The following is a 24,852-nucleotide window of genomic DNA, read 5'->3' as shown; positions in this document are numbered from 1 at the left end:
AGCATAATTAAATCTAAGCTTGAGAATGGCTCAATATGATCTTTGAAGGTTATCGCCTTAGAGTACACACTGAGTAAATGTCTAATAATTTTAACAGTTGTTAAAACGACAATACATAATTTACTTTATTGAGGTCTCACATACGAATAAATGTTTACATTAGTTAAAGAATCTATTGGACTACTTTTTTCGTTGCCAGCTGTTCAAAAATCCGTCTGTGAGAGTGATTTGCGACCCCGAAAGCAGTTTTTATTTACTTTAAAAACAAATTAATACCAATAGTTGTAAGTTAGATGCTGTGTATCCCAATGCATCTATGATTTCAAAGCTTTAGAATTAATGGACAGAACTAATAAATTAACGGCAAGAACCGAGCTTCCGTATTTACTCTCTCAGCAAATTTTCGATCTCGTGCTGTTAGCGTAACTGTTTTGGCCCTATTTGTCTATAAACACCTGCCTGGCTAATTACGAATCAGACACAGTTCGACACCTTTAACAGAGATTCAAAGCTATTTTTGAGCTGATCTCTGGTCGTCGTTACGATCTTGTCGAGTCTTGCCATTTTATTTGAGTCGGCAACAAGCGACATTGCCCTGTGGAAATTCACTGTTATTTCGTGAGTTGTATCGTATTTGAAAATAACCTTTGTCTTCAGAAGACGCCTAGGGGTGTTTGGACGAGGCAAACTTTAGACTGATATCACCATCCCTTGGAACTAAAGCCGTGGTACAGAAGAAACACTATATGTTCCCATATATTTCTGCAAAACGATTAACGGTACCAGCGCAATTATCATCCGGTTTCATGTTGACGATCTAAGCTGGACTAAGGGTTGTGAATTTTTGGAAAACTTGCTACAGACGTGATGCGTTTTGCTTAAGAGCTATCTGAAGCGATACATCTAACAGCGTTCAGTTTCTCTCGGTCAGGACAACACACCAAGTTTACATCGGCGAAAAAAAAAACACCAGTACAGGGAAACTTTGATAGAATTTATGTTTGGACACGACTCCGGATAGTGTTGCCATTACAGAGTAACAATTAAGTAGATAAACTCGTGCCAACTTATGTTAGCGTCTACATGTGCTGATGCTAGGTTAAATAAGTTTAACGTAGGCAACGGTCGGCTGTAAACTGTCACCTCCTGACAATGTACATTTGTGTGTACCTTCGTTTGCCGCGTATAGTTGTACGAAAAATGATCGAACTTTTGCGGACTTTTATGAATAGCAAGCTCGTCAAAGGTCATCCAAAGTTTACGAGCTAGTTTTAGAATAACAATAGCCAACCTTGAACTATACCACGACAATTCATAGATTGGCTAGTTGTGCATCTGGATTGACCCAGACGATAATTAATATATATATATATATATAGGCATTTTATCTAGAATTGTTATATATCAAACTACCTAGACGTATGTGACTATAGAGCGGTACTGGAAAACTACAAATAGCAGACGCTTTCAACGCTGACTATTACAATAATTTTGATTCGTTTACTAACACGAAACGCCAATTGCCAAATTAAAACGAGCAACAGAAATCTGGGCCTGGTCGCTGGGTATAAAACGGTAATCGACCAGACACAGTAAACAGCTTCGATGCAGAGAAATTCTGTAGCGTTGAGCGTACACAACGCTTCGGAACAGAGATTTATTTCAATTGTTCAATAATCTATGTGTAATATATTGTTTAAATAGTCGTTAAAGTTAAATGGAAGCTCTAATGGCAATTTAAAAACACGTTCGTGTAGAACTTGTAATGTACAGAATTGTCTCTACGCAAACAGAAATAATCATCATCGTGTTGAAGTCTGTGTTAATTGATATATCGATAAGTGTAAAATACGTGACTCATTCCAAAGACGGTCAGAAATATTCGAATTGGATTGTCAAACGATTGCCATACTGCTTTGATGCTACCGAGCAACGAGTGTAATTTTTCGGTGACAACGACACTTGTTGCTACCTATGACGTGAAGGGCGTAGAGAAATGACGGTCGTACTCGCGGAAAGCTCAAAATTATTATTATTATTTCTGCGTGATATAGCTAGGAAATTTGTTCGTGGGTCTGATTGTCATACGAGAAGGAAGTGTACTTACTTCATTAGGAAAAATTCTAGTGAAATTTACTGATTCACTATAGTGAAACGAGAGGTCTGAGCTGTCGCGTCAGCTGAAGGTCCACCCAGACAATGCCTACAGGCTGCATGATATGCTCGTGCATATATTGAACGCGGTGACCATTGCTGAAGCTATCAACGCTGCGTCGACGAAATAGGCAGTTTTAATATTCGCACCTCTTGTTCCTGCTGGCCATTGAAGTGGCGTATGACTATCTAGCCGAAAAGACACACCATTTGATCATCACCTTGAACCGCATCAGCTGGTTCTTATGAATAAACCCAATTTTTAGAATCGTCTTAAATGATAGCAACAAGATTAAGGGAAAGCCGCTGTCGTCAATCAGCTTCCTCGCCTCGTCGTCGCTGAACGTTTTCTACGTCCAGCTTTCTAAGGTAATAATGTATCTATGCCATGCATGCGTTCCTTGTTATCTACCTTTTCAATAACATCTTTCTGTTGTTCTTACATGTTCTTTAGTATCGAGATAACAGCTTGCCTGGCAGATAGAGAGCGCACGTTCTGGTAGCTGTCCACAACGTGACATCGCGTACTGCACGCAGCAGACGGCTGATGGTGCCAATTCGTTCCAGCCAGAACCGGACTGCTCCTGCTACTGCCGCTGCCTTTCGTGCGAAAGTTCACTAGCTGCTTTATTTAGCATTTTGCTCTCAACCACCCACTCCATTTCAGCCAGCACTGCTTCATTAACTTCCACGAACTTCGCAGTTCTACTGTATGATACATAGCCAAGCCGACGGACTATCGTTTGTCTGACATCAGCTTTAATACTGTTATACCGGATAAGATGCTGTAGCGCCAGCAGCCGTAGCAATTGTTTCTAGTGCACATGCACCCGGTTCCTTTCGCCTTCTTGTTGTATACCCCCCTCTCCGAACAGACGCTCCCCTCACCCCCTCCGCAGTGGCTGTATTTGTCGCTTATTGCATTTTCTCTAGCCATTAGTGCTGTCGCCTGCATTTTGGTTGATATAATTTTTTTTACCACGCAAATAACATGTCGTAAGATGACGTCGTACGTGAGCACTGCGTGTGCTCGACGAGCAGCCCGTCGCTGATTAACGATTGCCAAACACGGTTGACGTAAGCTTAACATCAATGACTAGAAGACGCTGTGCGTAAGGCACAGCGTTTTCTAATCACACAATTCGCGTCGGATGGTCGGACGAAATAGGGGAAGGGAGAGAAGGGATAGGAACGCACGTTTACCTAACCTAGTCCGTGTGTTTTGCCGTCTTGAGCCTACCTCCTTGTCCCGTTGCGTGTCCTATAGTACAGCTAGTAGCGTACAGCATTGCTGAATTCACCATATCTCGTACCGTTTTTGTTATTATTTTTTCGTCAATTGTTAGCAATTAGTAATGCTGCTGATTTGTTTAGTTTTCTTTTAATCAGTCATCATACCTCTGCTCTCACAATAGAAGTGCTTCCTTGTTTCGTTTTCTACTCTGCTTACGCTTCGTTGTGCATTAACAGATCGCGTTGTGTTCGACAACAGTTCTTAGTAATAGCGTCTTTCCGCCTGTGGGCGGTCGTCTCTTTTTCAGCGTCTCATCAATCATTGCAACATCGGCGATGACGGCAGCAGCCTAAATAAGCACCAATTCTTCCTACACTAACATCGTTCCCGATGCTATAGTGGGGTTGATTTTAAACCCGTGTACATAATTTATTACGATTATCATCACCATAATCATGATCACAGTTACTATGGTCGACGTCCCCGTGGGGGACTGCACCAGCGGAACGCCGCCGCAGCGCCAAATAAGAGCCGCTTTCACTGGCGGAACGGGTAGCAATAGCAACAGTCGCAGTTGAATACAATACGCTACATCTACAAACTCTACGATAGCGGTGCGTGGCTGTACCGGCCAACACGAAACGCTATGGGGATGGCCTTTCTGTAAAACGAAGAGCAAAATTGAAGAGGCAACAGCGACCATGGACGATTAGCTGGAAGTAAAAGAGCGTTCATGTGAGACGACAAGATCGACAGTATTATTAGGCGCTACCAGTAATTATAATGATACATAATATTGCCTTTGTGACTACGAAACATCGAACGTATCAACACCAACTGATGGTAGGTGCGGGGTGAAGCGGAGTAACTAATTTCCTTTTAAATTTTCTTCATCGAACCTCCTTCGCTAACCGATCAAGCGTCTTCATCTCGACGGCCGTCCCCATAGCCGTCCATGCCGCTATCGATAGCGAAGCTTCTGCAGCGTTTTGCCGCTAGGGCAGTGATCGGGCATTGTTATTGCTTGTTTTGCGTGCGCCTCGTCCGAGAGTCTGGCTCGGACGTCCATTTACCGTGTAAACATCGGCGGCCTATGGCGCTCTCTGCAGAGGCTCATCTGGTACGGATACTTCTGCGCAAAGGCTGACATGCAGAGAGGTACATTGACTGCATAAGGCGAACCCATCGAGACAACGAGCCGTCATCACCAACAACGATTATCATAACTTCCTTTTATCGCATGAACAGGCAGTCGGAATCAACTGCCCGCCATCAATTAGATTCGATTCTCTGGCAAATTTCTAGGCAGAGGTGCCCTCCGTCTCTTATTGGATTGGACGACTTCGTTTGTGCCTAACATTTGCTTATTCTTGTCTTGTCTTGTGCTAACCTTGTCTCGAGGTAGACGTCTTGCCGAAAGTAGGACAGAAAATTGTACGTATTATAGTGCAGGTGCGTTTGCTGAAGTGTAGTTTTCTCAAAAGTTTGTATTGCTGTTATTATTTGTGCCGTAGTAGCTACGTGTGCCGTGTGTGGTGACAGAGGGAGGGATTTTCGGCTGAAGTCAATATTGATGCCAACCATCGAAGGAAGTGGAATTGACTAACGAGCAAAAATTGCGTCCACTCTGGCGATACTCTTCTGTTTAGCTCTGGCGATTGTGCGATTGCTTGCCAGTATGGAGCTCTACAATGTGTGGCGCCAGGCCGTTAAGAAGGTGTTTGTCATTGCAAAAGCGTTTAGATTACGCAAATAGACGCTCCCTTTATGTATCCGGAGATCTGAATATGGCAATTACTTTAATAGTGTTGGTGGCCGCGTGTATCTTGTAGATACGAAAGCTGTAGGAACACCTATTTATTTCAACGTTCAAAATTATCAAGTTTGAGAAGTAACCTGCTAATCTGCTAGATATCTGACAAGGACGTGGCAGCCGTTCCATAAATTCGGACTTTTGGCTTCAGAATTGTATATGAGTTATATATGTTATGGTAGATTCTCTATTGTCTGTTGTTTACTGTAATTATACAATTTCCTTTGAACAACAAGGGCTCTTTTGATTTATTTCGATGGCACGGTTTGCATTTTTGATATATATTCGGTTTTGCTCAATTATATTCAGGCAGTGATAACGAGCAGGTGACTTCTAAAACAATCTAGCCATCTGCATGCGTATCTTTATATGCGTTTCCTTTCAATCATTAAACATCGCATTCATGAAACTTAAAGCAGTCAATGGGGGCGTGGGTCACATTGTGTATTCTTAGTTTTCGACATCCTTCCTTACATCCAAGGACCTCAGCTGCCACAGTCGTCATCTGTATAATTAAAAAAAGAAAACAAATATTAACATGTCACAGTCTGTTGGCTCTGCTATCATACACGAGCCGAGGTGCCAAAGAAAAGTGGAAGCTTCACGTATCTGTCCAGCAAATTCCCAACTATACGCTCGGCTCGACTGTGAAGCTCTTATAGTTTCTGTCGATCGTTATTTTATCACACTTAAATGTGAGTTATAACTATTTGTAAGACTATTATATTTGATTGAAGAAATTCTGGCATATGTACAGACATCCCTTGATGGTAAACAATATGACCGACTGTCTTTATTGCCGCTCAAAATTAACGGCATCTTCATATAAACATTACGAAAACGAACCATTTCCGAAGTGTTTCAAAGACGACTACACCGTTCTATAGAATATCAACTAAAAACCGCCCAATCGAGCGTCCATGCGTTTCATAAAAGTCAGAGGAAGAACAATGTTGTGAACGACGTTACCACTCAAAAGTTAGTTCTGCTATCGTAGCAGAAATCTTCATAAAAACCAACCTAATATCCCGAATGGTAAATGACATGATAATATAGGATTTCATAGCGCAGTAGCTGTGATTTATTCGCTTGGATGGATAAAAACAGTCACAGTTCTACAGGGAAGCAGACAGTTTCGGACGAAGTTTGGCGGGCTTTTTGTTGTGGCGGGCATTCGCTCATCCGCACTCACTGCCACCAAAAGAAAGCCATTTTTTTAAAGAACTAAATACCGGACTCGATATGCCAGAAAAGCGATTGATCTATTCCATCGTTTGAACAAAGGTCAGCTGCTCTTCGATCTGTTAACGAGTCACCGATCTGTTAAAGCGTTAACGAGTTAGTATTTATTGCACAGCTCAAATGGATAGAGTACGAAACTGCAGAAGCGTCTCTGGCTGCAAAAGCGTCTGTGGCTGCAGAAGAAGCATGCATACGTACGCCCCAGAACAGCACAATGCAAAATTCAGGAAAGAGAAACGCAATAAAAATTCCGTAATTCATTCGGTCCGGAAGTGCGTCCAAAAATTGTTTTTTTCTTCAACCAAATTATTAGCAAAAAATTTTAGTATGAGCGCAGCTTTTATATTAAAGAGTGTTCACGAAGGCCTCACGTACACGTCATTCGTCATAAAACCCAGAAAGATTATCTTAAAGAATGCTAAGACCAAGAAATTTAACAAATGTCGTTCGCTTCTTGCTTCACTTAAGAATAAAATAGCATGCCGTCTTTAGTTGTTTTCCGGCTAGAAAATTCGCATCGATGCGGAAATTGACGGCAGAAATGATCTGCTTACTCATGGTATACAAAGTGCGGCTATTCTGGATAAACCCAATTCTCCGGCCAGTGTTCGTATTCTGGGTGTTAGATCCGGTAAAAGAAGCGTCATGCTAGCTTATTTCTTCAAAAAACCCAAATATGCCATTGCCGAGGTTTATCCACTTATTTTACGAACGTTAAAGAGGAAGGTTTAACGTTTACCAGCAGAGTGGTGCACCAGCAAAAACTAAATAAGTCAGCGCCGGGTCGACTATTTGAATCATGAGCATTAGTATCTGGGGCACCCGAACATCCCAACTTTAGAACTGTTGAATTTCTATGTGTAAGGCTCTTTTGAACCAAAGGCCAACAAGTCGCGTCAGGGCAACGTAATTTATTCACTTGCACTTGTATTGACGCGTTTGCAAAGGGAACATTTAGAAATAAGCCTGGAATTGAAGCTTTGAATGTTGGTTATATAAGTTAAGTATGGCCGCCAAAGCTGACAAGTTTCGATATAGTCCTAGGCGAAACTCACAAATTTCTGCGTTTAGATGAATCATCCTATACGTAGATGATGCACACGAGGGCCAAAACTGGATCTACATATTGAGTAATTGCAATACGCAACATGACCAGCAGAAGTATCTGGAGCTACTTACGCCTATAAGTTTCTGTCAACGCAGATGTACTAAACAAACATTGATCACCTGTTATCTGGCGCTTAGTATAGGTCATTTCCGTAGGGGCAGGTTATCAATGCTCTATGATGAAACATGCAAAAGTAGCTGCAGATTGTAGGTCACATGCGAATCGATTAATGAAAGGCCAAAAAAGGACGAACTTGAATAGATAAGGATACAATACAATTGGATTTTACTATATTCCACAACTGCGGTACGTAACGTCCTACTGACTTTGTACCTACAAGTAGGTACCATTATATACTGGTGGACAAATGATACTAGAGTCTGTCGTCGATCGAGATTCGATGTCTTCATTGATTAGCGCCGTTGTTTGAAGAATCATCGACTCATGATAGTTGCTCGACTGACTATTAATTACGTATGTATATAGATTACATACTAGGCAAATGTCATAGTAAAAGCTATGGCTATCCTTTTCTGAGTGGGTCAGTTTTGTGCCGTAGGCCTTGCCTACACTACCTGCGTACGCGCTCCGTTCACATTGCGTGTTGGCTTATACAAATGTATATAGGTATGTGTGTATGTATAAACATTGAACCATATAGTCGTCGATGAAGATAAACACGCCTTGACAGATGACTGGAAAAGGTGGAAGTCATTGTATTGGCATTGTTTTTATGAGAACAGAAGTTTGACTCTAATTATTAGTTAACCGCCCACGGGGTTCGGGTAGGCTGCTTAAGTATTGCGCTACATGTGCCTTATATGTATAAACATGCATGATTTTATTTCTAGAAGGTACTGCAGTGTCGATTAAACTAAAAGTATTTAGATGATTGTAGCTTTAGCCATATAGATAATAGATTTTAGTCGAGCCTGTTGATGTCTTCGTTTGGTATAATAACGATTGATTTCCTAATCATGGTCGGATCAGGTACTTACATCATGATGAGCTAGTATGTTGAGTTGCATGAAAAGCAACACATATCTGACACAATCGGCCGGTATAGGATTGTCGTTTGGCTGTTCCCCGGCTAAATTTTTTTATTGAGCATTGGGTCGGCGATACAATGCTTACATGCATGTATGTTCCTGTTCTGCTAACTAGCTCAAAATAAGGCCATTATGTACGTACATGTCTTTAAATGCGCTTCGGCTTTACTAACGTCAACGAATAAAGAGCGGAACGTTTTGCGCCTATTTCTATTAGGCTGTCAGCGTTTTTTTTTGCTGTTTATTTAACTGCTGTCACTAGCCTCCCTGACCGCCGACAGATACGATGATAGCGTACACAGTAGAGTAATCCCAGCGAACGGTCCGTCATGTTCTTGCTGTTTTCAATTCATGGACGTTTTACTGAAACTGATGAACCTTATTTCCTAGTAGTTTTCGCAGCGATCTGTCTAGTCGATCCATGAAAAACCGTATACGTCTATTGGAAGAATATTTTGAGCCGGTGACGCTGGTGGTTCGGGTTATCGAAAGTGGATCTGTCGGTTTTTTAGATTTGAACACGAACATGGTAAACTCTTATGAATTGAAATGAAATAGCAACTAATAATGTGAACCGCTTACTTTTTATGCTATAAAGAAAACTTAGAGTAGTATTATTGCGTTTATGTCAAACGCTTAGTATTACCAGGTTCGTTTTAGTCTCTTCTACATCCCCCACTAGATCGATTGGCAAAATTTATTCGCGTCTTTGAAGCCGATGCTCATCGGTTCGTAGTCGTCCTCAAGCCCCTTATTAAATATCTAAGACACCTTGGAAACAGTTCTGCCTTGCTAATAACTTACCGTCATTGATGACGTCAAGTTAGTAGTCCAAGAATAACTATTATCTGACCGGTTGCGCGTTCTCGTGCAACGACCCACAACGACTACAATTCGGATTTAGAAAGTCGTATTATGAGAAATAGGACATCTATTGTTGCTGGCCCTTGCCCAAGACGACGCTTTGATTAAGGCGGATCCTGACGCTCCGTTGATCCTTTTGTAGACACCGATGAACACAACTCGAGACCCGAACGGAGTTTTGACCTCGTCCGACCGTTTACGAAGAACCTTCGTAGCCTGTTTTATATCCCAAACGTTACTGACTGGTGGCGTGTCAGTCGCAAGTTGTGCGTGCCTCGGACGGGATAATCACTGAAATATAAAGTTGAACTTTTTTTAGATTCCGACAAAGGTAACAAGTGTCATTACGGGAGGATACTTCGGCCGAGTGCCTCGTAGTGACGTCAATAGACCAATACTAGTAATTTCTGTCCTCGAAAGAAAACGTAGTAATACCCTTCTACTAATGTAAGTTGTTCACTTGAAACATCGATCTGACGCATGGCTTCTCAGTTGGCTTTCGTCAGCCTTACGTTCCAGTATACACTTATTTCGATAGGGTATTTTCAATGCGTAAGGTTTCTTTGGCTATCCGGAAGATCGACGACTACCCTTGTCGACATTATTTCTAGTGGACTCGACAGAGGATTGGTGAATATCAGATTTTGTACAAAATAGAATGTGACGTGGAGCATTCCAGTTGTCTCTAGCTAAGTTGATCCTGGATGTACAATTTGACCGTTAGTGTGTGTGTCTAGTTTTCACGGCTACGCAACTTAAAAATTGTCGTTCATGCGTTTTTTTTTTTCGGAAACGTTTAGAAGCTAATACTTACATTTGCAAATCAGACGGGTTGAGTAACTGGGAACGACAATAAACGTATTTACCTATTGAAATGGTGGAGTGTGAATACGGCAGACTTTTCAACCTGTGACAATACTGATTGCGAAGGAGTCGTTAAGAACAAGGTGGATTACAAATCGCGATGAAGGTAGGAATCACGTTTAGGCTACGGCTTATAAATGTCACAGGAGGACGTTTTACAAATATAGGTAGTTATCTGCATATGTTGCATGCCTAAAGGTCGACAAATGAGTAGCGGCAGTGTGCAATTCCAGAATCGCATGGAAAATAACTGTATCACTTTAGTGAAGAATATCTAGCCGGAATAATGCGAGTATTTTGTTAATAATGTTACCAGGTCTAGCAGTCTGATCAGTCAGCTTATGATTATGTCTTTGGGCCTAATATGGGGAACGCGCAGCCCTCCTGTTGTTAAGATAACATTGTGCAGCGGATGCGAAGTGTCTCGGCGCACGTTAATTATCCTAGTACGTTATAAATGCAAATTAGACAAACTTATCTAGAAGAGATCGCTGACACGAAACTTCAACGTTCGGCTCTGCCCATAAGGTCTTCCCTCGTAAGATTTCTTTTTGCTTTGCTACAGTCCTTTATGAATCGGCGTCCATTCGTTATATGTAACTATGATTCGCAACACGCGAGCCCTCACACATCGGCCTTCTAATGCTAGGCGCTATGAGACCGACTGGTCGACCAAATCCGCTGGTTAACCATCGTTTTTTTAACCAGATTTTACAACTTTGCATAATGGTACGATTGTCCAGTTAGTTAAACAGGAAAGCGTTTGATAATCCGCTGGTTTAACAGGAGTTAGAGTGTTGTTGTCGTCGTCGTCGTCGTCGTCGTCGTCGTTTGTTAAAACGCCATTGACGGTCTCTATATTCATTGAATGCAGATTGATGAGCAAGCACTAACTGCTTATACCAACCGCTCGGCCGCACGACCAATCGGTGAGTCAACGGAAAAGGTTTCTAGCCCTGGACTTCTCGGAAGAGTTGCCGAAGAGGTACTGCATAACAACGAAGTTGGGGGGGAAGAGAGTATAGCGTTATTAAACGAACATCAGTTTCCGACAGCTACTTTCGTTGTCCTATTTACTGCTGATCCTATGCCAGGAGCTGCTTCATCAGACAAGTAAATGTCACGGGGTCTCAGGCTATAACTAGGCTTAAGCCCTTCAATAATTAGAAGTATTACAATTGCGTTGATATACACGCTTTTGTGTGTATTACATCTATGACTACGATGCACTTGAATTGCCCGTCGAGACCTCCTGTTATAGTTGGGCTCTGCCCTATGATTATATACTGTACTACGACCGCCCAGCAACTTTCAGTAGCGGACACTGACCACAAAAAATACTGCTCGTAAAAGAGTATACCAATGCTGACCGTTTGGCAGAACCGTTGGGCTGCTTATTTTTATTAGTACCATTAATGGCTGAACATAGATGAGAACAAAGAATGAGTTTCTATCTTTCAAATGGCCCTCGTTTTTGCCGGTACACAAATAGACGTAAGTAATACAGGTGATGCAAGTGTTTGAGACATTTGATTGATTTTTAGTGGAAGAATCAGCCTCTTACCAATGTGTATGAGTAATTGGGTGAAGGTAGGCCACTGCACCGTAAATGGAAACGCAGTGGCCGTAACTCGAGTCGGGGTGTGTGCAACATCGTAGAGGATTGGCAGGACAGCTGGGGATCTTTAATGGTAATTGTGTATGACCTCAGAAGATGTTGGTGGAAGACTTCGTTCGCCCCTCGATTAGATCCCATCAGGAATCGGTTTTTCTTAGTCTAGGACACGTGTATACTACGAATCTTTATACGAATCATTTTAGCTAAACGCTAGTGACTAGTTCATATCGCTTCGCGTAGCACAACATAAATATGTGCCCTAGTAACATTCTATAGCGTTGTATTGGAACGTAGTTTTGAGTGTTCGGCAATTGGCTCGATACGTTCATCCGATTCGAGCATGAATAATCTTTTCTTTTTTTTTTATCTAGAGGCCGTCTACTCTACCGTGATTCACTAAAATCTACAAGTGAAAACACAACAAAGTATAAACATAGTCAAACTAGATCCCTTGTCACTTATTTCGCTTTTAGTGCAACAATATAGTGTAATGAGCTATTGTTATTTCTGTCATAATTTTCACTGACTTACTTTAGATCCTGTCACCTGTTCTTGTTACAGTTTCCTCGTTACAACAGTAAAGGCGGCGCGGCGATCGAGTCTGTGTCGTATTCGTCAACGTACAACGCACAGGGTGGTTACGCCCAGGCCCGTGTCGGTGGCGCCCACGACAACGAGGGCTTCGTGGCATCACACAATGCCCTCAACGAGACCAATGGAGGGAGCGGCGGTAGGGATGCGCCGAGTGGGGGCAAAATCGCTTTGGGCCGGCTCCCTTCCGATCCGGAAACCATGCGACGAACGCAAAAACTCGCGGTGGATGTCGACCGTCTGCGCGTCACCTATGGTTACGGTAGTCGAGCTACTGAAGTGCTCAAAGGCATCGATCTCACTCTACCCGAGGGTAAAATGTAAATATATCCTCTATGTGCACACTTTGCATTTACAACGCTTGAATGATAGGTATATTGTATTATATTACAGCATATATATTTGATAGGGGCAGCAAATGATAGCGGATCCTCAGTGTAAACTAATAGAAAATTAGATAAGTTCGTATCGTATGAAACGTTTCGTGTATTCACACTTTTTCAAGAAAGAATATGGGATGTAGGTACGAATCGCACATTGGTTGTAGTCTCTTTGCTTCGATTTCTACAGCTTGAGGCTTTTGAGCAATGTTTTCCTATACCTAGCTAGCTTTATTTTAGCAGCCAGCTTCCTAAAATCACACGCCACGTGTATTAACGACCACATCTTGTCTGTGTCATGTGCTGCAGTATAGTCTGAATTGTACGCCATCCACCGTCATCACCAGAAGGCACCGACTGATAAACAAATTTGCCAGGCTATCCTATAATCTGCAGAAACATTATGCGGGAGGGGCATTTTTAACGTTACTGCTTTTCTGTATTTGCTAAGATGATGGACTAAATCCTGGGCTTGCGTCAGTGAGCACTGACCATTAGGACAGACAATAATTTGATAGGAGTTAATTGAATGCATTTTTAAACGACTTTGGTCATGGTGTATTTTCGTTAGGATAGAAAAATGGAACGTTAATAAAATTTTGTTGAAGCTTTATTTACGCATGAGTTCACTGCGTTGCGTACAGCGGAATAAGGGATAGATACACAGTTTAATGAGCTGTTTGCTATACAGGACGCCGACTAAGAATGTTGAGGCCCTTTATTGAATCATTTACTAAGTCTAGATTAATTTGTTGATATTGCTCAGTTCAAGCTCGTTCGGTAGAAACTGCTTAAGGCTTAGTAGTAACGTGGCGGTTCTTGAGGGTTGTAAAGCTTTAAGGGCATTATTCAGTTCAGATTATCGCCACATGACTGGGTCAGGTCAGCCCCTTTTTTCTGCCTTTTTCTGAACTCCACCTCGACTTTCGGCTCTCTAAGTACCACAAGGACTGCCGGTATTACTGACTCACGTGCTCAAAAGGTCAGAGCGGCATACCGACAGACCCACCGAGCATTTCTACTCATTCACCGTTGCACTCGCTATACTGTGGTGGTAAGGAAACAGTCGCGGCAGTTCACTCCATGTTCTTTCGTCTTAGACCAAGCCGTTATCCAAGGGCGCGACCTATTGGGTGGTGTAATGCTGACGAAGAGAGGTCCCCAAAAGTAACTATGTCCCTTCGCAAACTGCTAGGCCAAGTAACGGCTTGGCGATACCGTTGCCACCAGCAGCGGTTCTTACGACAACGATGTCACAAAAGGCAATGCCGGGCTTAAAGCATCTCGAAATGGCGAGGGAACGTGATAGTAATTTTGACCCTCTTGTTAATAGGCGTCAACCCTGTCCTAGTACACAGCCTTCCCAGCACTTCGTCCCCGTTCTTAACGATCTTTCTAGGCTCCTAAGCCGAGGCTGCTAACTACCTTCACGATGATAAAAAAACGTTCTCTTGTTTTACTGTGTCGTTATCCCCGAGGGTAATTAAGAGCGATTTAAACAGAACCGCTTCAACACGTTGACTGTTTCGTTGGCCTGCGGCGGCACGTAACGCTGCGGGAGAATTTTAGGTCTTCTATCAAAGGACTATATAAGCTACCCATTTTATGCGTACGCAGTCCTCATTTGGCTGACTCCCAGTGATGTCAACGAAGATTTTTTTGCTAGCCGACATCGCCATATAACAAGTTCAGACACACCACATCAACTGGGATAAGCACGAAGCAAGCAAAAAATGGTTTCACGTCATCCGTTACGTAGTATATGCGTGCACATGTGTCCGAAAAGAAGATTGACAAAAAAAAATACGGGTAACGCCTGCAACACAATCAATCAAGATGCTAAAAATGCAACTGATTGTGTCTCTTTTCCTTTAATTTCAATTAACTAGAAGACAGATTTTCTATTAAATGACTAACTATAGGGTGTAATTATTGAGGCAGCTCTTCAAGAGGAACTTCATTAAATATTGGTATCAGTAAACCTTTCAATATCACTTCTTCTCTCATTGCAGTCTTCAGTGGTGGTTCAGTGGTTGAATAAGCTAAGTCAGACTACGCAAAATGAATAACTAGTATAGATGCGCCGTGCGGGTAATGCAAACTATTGCAAAGGAAAACAGAAGTTTACTATCATCATCTCTTCCATTAATATAGATTTGTGGCAAAAAATTAAGTATGTGGCACCGAGAAACAATGCAGACGCTCAGAATTCGTCTGACGAAAAAAGTTAAAAAAAAACCTGAGTAAAATAGGTGAATCCTAGTTAGGTATATATGCACTGCGACACTTCAACGACGCCCAAGTTTTAAGTTAGACATTTTCGTTCCGTTACTTTGCAGTAGCGCTATGTTTAAAAGCTTTTTTTTTGCGAACTAAATTAGATCAACTTCATTGAAGTAAATGCATGTCACTGGGTGCAAATGTGATAATTTTTATCTTCCTTACTAATGAAAACTTGTTTACAAATTATTCATGTCTGCGTGTTAGTTGAATGAATCGCAGTACGCAACGTATTATTATAATTTTCTCTAGGGAATTGATCGACTTACGCGGAACCGTGTGAAATTTTCGGCTTGTTTTAGGCAGTACGAGAGAAATAGGTCAAAGGCTTTTAATTGAAAAGCGGCCCTGGTACCAAGCGGATTGTTATGTTTAAAAAGCCTAACTTTCATGTTTTGCGTTTCAAAGTTTTCCTTACTTCGGAGGAGGATTGATTCGAGGTTACTGCTTCATGAACCCATTTGTAAAATGTATCGCAGAGATCGCCTTAAAACGTCGAACGTCATCATGTCTAACCCGACTTGGCGTTTATAATACCATATATAATATAATACCACGATTACGAAACGAGTAGATCGCATTTTGTATGCAGTGTCACGATTTTACGTAGTTTTCGTTTTTTTTTTTGCCTAAACCATATGATTATTAGACAGCTAGTGCAGGAGGAGCCCACAGAGTGAGCTGAATGTTCTTTTTGCTACATCTATGGATACATGCGAGTAGGATGTGTTGGTCGACTCGCGCAAGGAAACGTTGGACACCTATTTCCCTAAAACGGCCGAGGGCCACGACGGTATACCAGTGCATTTGGCAGTTGTCTTTAAAAGGGATCTGAAGTGTTCTTGTGGAGGGGTTCAAGTAACGGTCTAAAGGCTTTCGCCCCGCTCTACGGCGGTAACAGACAAAGAAGGAAGGCAAGACCTACGATTGAACGAAGCCAACAGAAAAAGTACGAGTTGCCGTCTTTGCCTCGACTGTTTTTTCTCGAATGAAACCAAAATCTGTCTCTCGTTCCCACTCGTCATCCCTCGGTGCTAGGGATCTTTCCTGAGCGGTCCCTCGGGAACACTGTCCCTTTTGCCCTTTCCTCGGGGACCATAGCCTCTCGAGCCCAAACTCATCAAGGGGCTCATTTCAAAAAGAAAAGGAATCGGCATAGGTGACAGGCAACAAGTTAGTGGGAAAAAGGAAACAAGAGGAGAAGATCAAATATAAAAAGGATATCATATAAAAGTGTGTAAAGCAATGTCCGTTGTGAAGAAAGTGCGAGGAAAAACGATACAGTACAAAAAAAAAGAGATATATTTAACAAAAGAAAACACCGGACTGATTTCTTAGAATCGGTATGCGTTGATTACTCTTCGAGGATCACTGTTTGAGATGGAAGATTTTTTGTCACCCGTTCGGTGCACTAAATTGTTTGCATAATGTTACCTGAGAAAGAGAAGTATCCATTTCAATTATGAACCATTTGCGTTGATGGAACAGACAACAGCGCCTAAGGAAACTCTTTTCTGGTAACCACATTAAGATAAACTCTATATGAGACTCGACAGTTAGTCCACGTGATCACTATGTTGAAAAAGCCTACTGAACCCATATCAGTAGAATTAACCCTATTCGTCGCCGCGGATCTCCAGAGCTCGTGCTTAAGCTTCGTTGGTGTGACTTCTTTGGCAAAAACAGAGCCCGCACAGAGCTGAGGCCCTCCCTTGTGCGCCACCCCATAGGCAACCCGCTACGAAACGAAACGAGCTTGGGGGACTCGTGGCGTTGAAGGAGGAGGCGAAGAGTGTTCTGGTGGGGCTTAATTCGGCGTCGATGAGGCGTGAACTCGTAATGACAATCGCTGCTGCGTTTGCAGCTGCGACCGCCACCCCTCTGCAATGGAGTGTTCTCCTGAGATCTTTCTGGGATTTGCTTGCAACCCAAAAGGGCTTGTACACCGTTCCAATTGGGTTGAGTCAGGACTTTTTTGCGTTAGAAGGGGAATGATGGGCGCATCCAATTCGGAAAGCTTGTTCTATTCACAGCAATACAAAACCTTTCTCCCCCGATATGATTAGATGACGGTCGCGCCCTCTTCTCTTTTGAATTCTTTGAACTCCTAATGGACAAACAAAGTAGCGTGCTCACTGATTAAGCATGTCATTCGGCTTTTTGAATAAAGTGAGTAGGGATAGTTAAAAAATAATAAACAAATCAAGAGGAAAGGATTATGAGATTCACATACGAACAATAAAAGAATGCGTCCAATTCGTATCTAAAGAGAAACTGCGTGATACTGTGATTATTTTGAAAAGTGTTAGTTGGGAATCCTTAGGGCGGACCGTTTTTAACAGACAATAATATTTCCATCAGCGAATCTGGCCGGGTCTGTTATTACACGGGCGTTTTTTGAAAAAACTGGTGACCTTGCCGTTTCAAAAATTGGACAGTTTTCGGCAGACAGATAATTCGCAACATTAACATGGGCCGTTTACCTTCTAAGACCGGTCTGTATCGATTTTGAAATCGGCGGGTACGGCTTAGCGTATTTCCGATGTGAACTATATATAAATAAATAGATGCTTCATATATTTTCTTACAGTGGTTGTCTAAAAAATTACACACGGAATTCGTTGGCTTGTAAGCCCATTGGAAGACAATTCCAGTCCTCTATACACACATTGTTCGCACACAGATGTCTTTAGCGCGTTTATTGTTAGCGGATACCCCTTCGCTTTTCAGGAGCAGCAATAGCATAATCGAATAGTTGCTTCATACCGAAGATTGGAATACTTAGCGCGGCTACTTCAAATAAACATTAGCGAATAGGAGGCTCGGTATATTGTATTGTACAGCCAAAACGTGGAATGCGTGAGGGTTGTCTTGGACTTCGTGGCTACAAGGAGCAGCGGTGGTGCCAGTAATAGCAGTAGCGGCCAAGGAGACAGGAGGACCGAATGGCCCTCGGAAAATCTCCCGCATCCCTCTCAGCAATTCAACTGTGACAGCCTCTACGGGGTCTCCAAGAAAAGCTTTGTTGCCCGTTTCAGGACCAGCAAGAGGCAGCCCAACGAACGCTATTCTAGTAATGAGATAAAACGTAGCCAACGTGCGTGGCATTGTAGCCGACTTGCGCGCAGTATCTCCTCGGAAAGCAGTATTTTTCTCGGATTCGGGTCCTGCCAGCTTGTCTGGCTGTCGGGCTCTTCGCTGAGCGACCGGAAGGTCGTTTGGCTTTCTTCAGATACGCCCTTTGCCGAGGTTCTCGTTCATGTTTGAACGTAACGCCTCTCCTTGTCCCCGCGATTTGCTCGTGAAGCCGCGCTAGTGTCGAACTGGTCAGGGCTGCCCGGAAACTAGATTAAAAGGCACCCTCAAAACCGTTTTCTGCCGCTGGATGGAAAATAAGTTTTCGTGAATTAGCCATGGAAAACGCTGAGGGGGCGAGGAGGCAAAAACGACAACAACAAAAAACAACCTGCATCTTATAGTCGTGGACTGCAAATTCTATCCTGGCTTGGCGTGTACGTATCGTCAGCTCAAATTCAAGCAGAGCCTTATATCATCTTTCGCGCATGAAAACCAGAAATACTCACGTCTGTGACAATTACGTGAATATGAAGTTAATGACTTGGCAGCGTTCTAGTTCATTAGGTTTCAGTTGGGTTTGTTGCTATTGCTGCTAGCTTTGTTATAGCTAAAGCTGTAGCTTTTTTTGTAAAATAGAGGCTGAGCGTAAAGAATATCCCTTTGCAGGAGCTTAGAGAAGTTTGTTATCAAGTTGATTTCGTGTGATTTTTCTGTATGTAGCGTTTATTTAGTACAAGATAAACGACTTTCATAAATTTGTAATTGGCCTGATTAAATTTGACTTTTGCGCAGTAAACGTTGTTTAAATAACATTGAAGTTCGTATTTGAGGTCACACAATAAGCCTACATCTTGTTCTATGTTCTGTAGCATGAAAAAGTTCTCTTTGTTCGACTTTGCAACTTGCCGGCAATCTCTCTCGGTAGTAAGCTCTCGAATTTTTCTGTTTCTTGGCTAATATGTTATTTGCTTTGAAGAAACATCCGAGGGCAAGATCGTTTCTTCTCGTTAGTAACAACGCAACAATGCGCCCTTCTTTATCAGGAGTATCTTGTTGCTGTCGCCATGGTGACCGCACTCCTGAGGCATCAATTCCTCCTTGCTAGTTCGTATAAATGCTCTATACTGCACGGCGTATTTTGGGAAAAGCTGCTTCCACCGTGTTCGCTTCACCATGCCTTACGTTTCAATACCTGCCAACAGTAAAATCCTCTATTAACCTACGACTTGTTCTATGAAAGCAGCCATTATAGCGACACGTCGACTGAACACGCAGGGCATTCGCATGGTGTGGTGGGCCAAGTAAAGTCAGCCAAGCTTATGGCCCTGTTTCAAAGACATCCTTTTCTGTTTGCGATGTTCGATGTTTATAAACACTAACTGGCTTCTATTTCTCGTCACTCTGACTAGCTCCGCTGGTCATCTAGACTATCACCAGTCTACATTACACAATAGGTCCTGCGCAGGCACTCGTGTGACACGATCGATGCACGCTTCAAAAAGAACAACAGTCCATCGAAGTCTACTGGCGGTCTATGGACGCTAGCGATAAACGAGTTTCCGTTGACCACAAACGCAGCTGCAGTCATAACCTGGGCAGCTGGCTGTAGTGCCGTTAACAATCGTTAGCAGCAATCCCGCGTACAATTTATGTAATAAAATGATATAATAGTAGCTCCCATATAATGGAAACAACTAACTTCAGAGCACTTGTTTCTCGTGCAGAAGGTGACAAAAGCAACGGTTTCAGTAAACTGAACTAAGAATACGCGCTGACTGAGGAGCCTATTTTAGGCTAAATGTGTGAGCTTTAATACAGTATCGACCTGTACAGGTACTGTTAATCAGATAACCGCCTGGTGTTGCTGTGTCTATACACCCCTTCCAATATTGAACTCCCTTTCCCTATAAAATATCCATTGCCTGCCTTAACAAGACGTTTCGCAGTTAGCTTGCAGCTTCTAGCATTTGGATTACCTTCACGTTCTAACCGTTTTTCCAAGTCCAATACTCAGTTGTGATTCTAAATCCTTATCCCTTCTGTCGATAAGCTTTTTCCTTCTGCAGCGATAATTAACAAAGTATCCACCTTATCGCTACCTTCTATTTTTACTAGCGGCTTGTAAACGTGTTGTTCCACAACGTTGTCACTGCCACGTTCTACACTCGTCACGCACATCGTCAAAACCATCATCGGTGCGAGGATAACGCTGAGACGCTATCAGTACAACGGCCACTGCCTGGCTGTTTCTATAACTGTGCAACATTATGCTAGGTCCCTAACACCCCGTTAGACGGTAGCATTTATGACACCTGCTTTGCTCGTTAGTCCGCTATCCACTCGAGATTGATACGCCGAATTGGGAGGCGATAGTGTCAGCCGATTGAGGGTCGCCTTACCGGGCTGCTAATGTTCGAGTCCCTAAAAAGAAAGCTTATTTATTTATCTACGGATAAGCGAATGCGTGATAAACCATCATGGAGCGATTGGTCGTTTAAAAGTTACAAAAAAAGTTGTATCTTAGAGACATATTTGTAGACGCATAATATTGTTCACGCAGACATACTCATTTGCCACTTCGGTATTCGCTAGCCTGTCTTTGACTATCAGAAACGGTGAAAGGAATCTCAATTTTGTATATTATACGAATTTCATTTGCAAATGACAATTATGCAGATCTACCTCAGTTATCAATAGATGCCATATCATCATACAATAGATGGCCTAAACCTTAATTAAGAGCGACCCAAAGCATAGTCATAAGGTTACAGGTGCTATGCAGACATGAACACAATACCTATCATGACACTGAAACATTTAATTTCAACAAAGGATACTAACTTTAGTCTTTAATGATGTAGGTGTGAAGATATCGACAAAGTTAGAGTGAAAATTGATTGTCCATACATTCAGACGTTGTTCGAGCGTATTAATCAAGCACGGTCTAGATGAAGACAGCTCACTGAATAGATCACGCCTTGATGGTAATGATAATTCATAATAATGACAACATCGTGGTAATGGCGTTAAATTGACCGGGCCAGACGCTTACCATTTAAAGCAAAACAAAGGCCATCAATCTGTTTTCAAAAAGATGAGGTACAAAAAACAATCCAGTCTTAGTGCTCCCTATGTTCATGCTTGCTTCTTCGTCATACTATTGCTCCAAACATTTGTACTCAGTGGCAATGCGTCACTCCAATGGTCGGGGTAAATGTCACTTGGATTATCGTGCGAGACGTCAACAGAAAATCGCAAGTTACTCTGGCCAGCCATTAATCAATTTCATTAGGTAGCTTTCTTTGTTTTTGAAGTCGCTGGTGGCGGAAACTCTCCATAGACACCTTGCGAAAATAGCTCTGAGTTTCCTGGCCTGCTGGTCTGCATTGGGTAGGTAGTCGGTTTAATTTCATTAACACAGCGTGAAGCTTGGTGGTGCCACCGTAGATAGAAAAACACGAAGACCGATACGGTAAAACGGATCGGCTGCTACATGATGCGCAGCACGCGATGGAAGCCAAGCATCTTAATTGATTTACAAATGCCATACTTTTATGGTATTCCAGTTAGCCGCATAAGAAGCGAACGCAATTGAGAACCGAACGAACAAATTCGTGGTTGGTAGTTAACGGGCGCAAAGGTGACCCCCGGGCCATAATAATCAGCATCTCATTGAAGTAGTGTCGTACACGAAAGCTTCAAAGCGAAGCTAGATGTCCGCTAGCTTCATAGTCTATAGTTTAGCCCAAAAACGCCGTTAGAATTGCCCAATAGTTAGCCGCATAATTAGGAAGCTGATTGACAGTCAGATGTTGAATGTATTAATCAGAAACTATACATACGATGAGTCGATCGAACTAGGTTTCCGTAGCACTAACTAGAGCCTCTTAATGCCTATAGTGGCTTCTGTCCTAATAATTGTTTGTTTGATATCAAAATTATGAAGTATTTTCTGTTCAAAACCCCATAGATCGCTTGACAATAGATAAACAGAGTAGTTCATAAGTTGTTGGATTGGTTTAGGAATTGTCTGCGAATTTGTGACCTCCTACCTAGCTAGATATGCAGCCAGCTTGTATGGTGTAACGCAAGCAATAGGTAATCATAGATAGTCAAAAGGTGGACATCGTCGAAAAAAAATCTGTTTGAGATCGTCGAAAGGTACCACTTTACCACTTAATAGGAGTACATCTGTCGTAGCTTGGCGTCAGCGATAGGACGCTGGGTGTCATGACCTTCCGTGGTTTTTAAGATGTGCAGTTTTTTAGCGTTCGAAAGTATTCTGGTTTTAATATGTACACACTAAATTACTACTAAAATTAAATTTAGTATGTATATACTAATTGCTGAGGGTTTAGCGGATATTTTGGATTTTGAGTCCCTGTCGTCTCACGTACGGTCTGCAAAGTATCAGCCATATCTTGGCATGCTATTTTGGATCTTAAGAAGAATTTTAAAGATGCTGCCACGAGTCTGAATTGTTGAATCTGTTGTCGTCACAATAACTGACGGTATGTTTCGAAGTAAGCACGGTTGATCCTGACTGATTCGAAATTATGGCGTTACTGTTAGATATGTGTGTTGGCCCATCTGGAAAAATTCGCGCGTGTGCGCCTGGTCATTCACAAAGTGCAGGTGTGTGTGTTCGTGTGTGATGATTACTAAGCAAACTATGTAAAATTGTTTTTGTAACGGCAGTCAGTTAGTTTTCATACTTGCTTGCTGGAGTAGCAGGTGCATCAGTAAAAATTTGTAAGGGGAAGTGAAAACATACATTTATTACAGGCTGAGTTAGTGAAGCACGGACTCAAGAAACGCTCGCACTTGGCCCTGTGTCAACTTACTACCTGTACCTTGGAAATGCAAGTACAGGACACAGACGATCAGTTGTTTTGCGCCGTTTCGTCATTTAAGCACTTGCACACTTCTATTAGTTTAAGCACTATACTTACATGCGTACCTACATTGTTTCTTACAGTTAGCTATGTGTATAAACACATGCAGACAGACACCTGTTACAACTGTGTCTTAAAAATTCGGTTGAACTTCGTGATGAGGCAAGCTTGGCACCTAGCTAAGCCTCTTCCAAGGAATACTCGTATTTTCCTTAAATTTTCTTGTACTTTGGGATCTGTCAGCTAATCAATTCAATTCTCTGCTGTGAAGGGGCTGAATGAGAGGGTATTTATCTATAGACCCTCGGATGATATTTTTATCGCTAGCTAAGTTGCAATCGGTGATTAATTGATTTGTTTATGATTGATGTTTGTCTATAAATATTTACATAATTGGCTGTTTACAAACAGATTTTATCTATTCACACAGTATGTTTCAACCTGGCAAGAAGCATAGAGGCGATCATTTTAAATATACCTCTCGCCCATAGCTGAGTACTTGTTACGTTTTTAATGACAACTTCACTTTCGCTAGCACTAAGTGACTTTTCACGCTGCGTGGTTTACGATATGTAAGTTATAACGGGTCAAAACATGTTCCCGCTGCTGCGGGAGGAAGTAATGTCGATGTTGGTCCTGAATTACCTCATGCAGTGTGACCCGTCATTGTAGTTACTAGCAGAAAGATTCTTGGAGGCGGATCGTGTCGCGTAATCGCACGTTGCATGTCAGCTTTGGTCGGGATAAATTTCCCAAGTGTACGTTACAAACGGTACACGTTTGTTAATATGATGGCATTGCTTTATTTAGGAACAAGCGACGAGGACAACAAGTCGCCTCTATCACAAGGTAGTTTGGCTGATGCATTTGCAAGAGGCGAAAAATGAATTGCTCTGTTTGCCCTTTTCACCTGGTCCGGCTACAATTGAGGCCGTTTGACAATAACCCCATAGACAATATGCAGAACTGCAGACTTGTTATACGTCAGTGACGGCTTGCTATTGAAATGTCTTGGTAAATTAGTCTGTTCGTAGGGATATTCCGTAATATTGTTGAGAATACTGGACCCGATTATCGTTCATCTTTGGCAATACAAATAACTAGCTTTGATGCCCACTGCCGTCTGTCTACCGGCTGTATCAGGCTTGAAAATATAATGTATTGAGTGATTTATCTGATCTGCTTCGAAGCGAGCTCGTTAAACAGCTTCAACTCACTTTGCCTCGTAATTTTATAGATAATTCTATATACTTAGTTCTTAGACTGACATTTTATATTTGATAGACTAACTAACCATATTGACGCTAGGTTGGATCAATTTGCGTTTCGCTAGAATCTCTATTTTGGCTAGAATAACTAGGCAGCTAAACTTCTAAACGTTTTCCTCATGAAGGGTCTGCTCGAGCATCGTCTGCCTTATTTTTAGTAGCATGTCAGTGGCCGGTAATAACAGTGTTTTTGTGTATTTTTCTAATAAAATCAATTGTAGTGGAGAGAAATCTTATCATTCCAAGTTGTGCTTCAGAACACGTTAGTTCCGGAGGACGATCTTCTATCACGGGTTTGCGATACACCATCAGAATGCGAATAGCTAAGTTTTACGGACAACTTCCGAAAGAAAAAAAAAAAGGGATCTGTTTCAAGAAAGCATTGGCTCGCTTTTTTGTGGGCCATGTCCAAAT

General features: G+C 42.2%; 1 protein-coding gene and 1 long non-coding RNA gene across 3 annotated transcripts in view; both read left to right on the top strand.

Annotated features, from left to right (window-relative positions):
* Positions 1 to 24,852, top strand: part of snu (ABC-type transporter snustorr) — a 69,537-nt gene that overhangs the window by 29,405 nt on the left and 15,280 nt on the right. For both annotated transcript variants that reach the window (XM_022846251.2, XM_022846250.2), the window contains exon 2: positions 12,508 to 12,857. In XM_022846251.2, the coding sequence (XP_022701986.1) occupies positions 12,508 to 12,857 (350 nt within the window). The remainder of the gene's footprint in view (positions 1 to 12,507; positions 12,858 to 24,852) is intronic.
* On the top strand, positions 1,912 to 6,728 carry LOC147752492 (uncharacterized). The gene is made up of 2 exons (XR_015313942.1): positions 1,912 to 2,523; positions 3,696 to 6,728. It is a non-coding gene; the product is annotated as an uncharacterized LOC147752492 (long non-coding RNA).

Source organism: Varroa jacobsoni, unplaced genomic scaffold (assembly GCF_002532875.2).
Source record: "Varroa jacobsoni isolate VJ856 unplaced genomic scaffold, vjacob_1.0 scaffold_1218, whole genome shotgun sequence".
NCBI lineage: Eukaryota > Metazoa > Arthropoda > Arachnida > Mesostigmata > Varroidae > Varroa > Varroa jacobsoni.
This window is presented reverse-complemented; position numbering and strand designations above follow the sequence as displayed.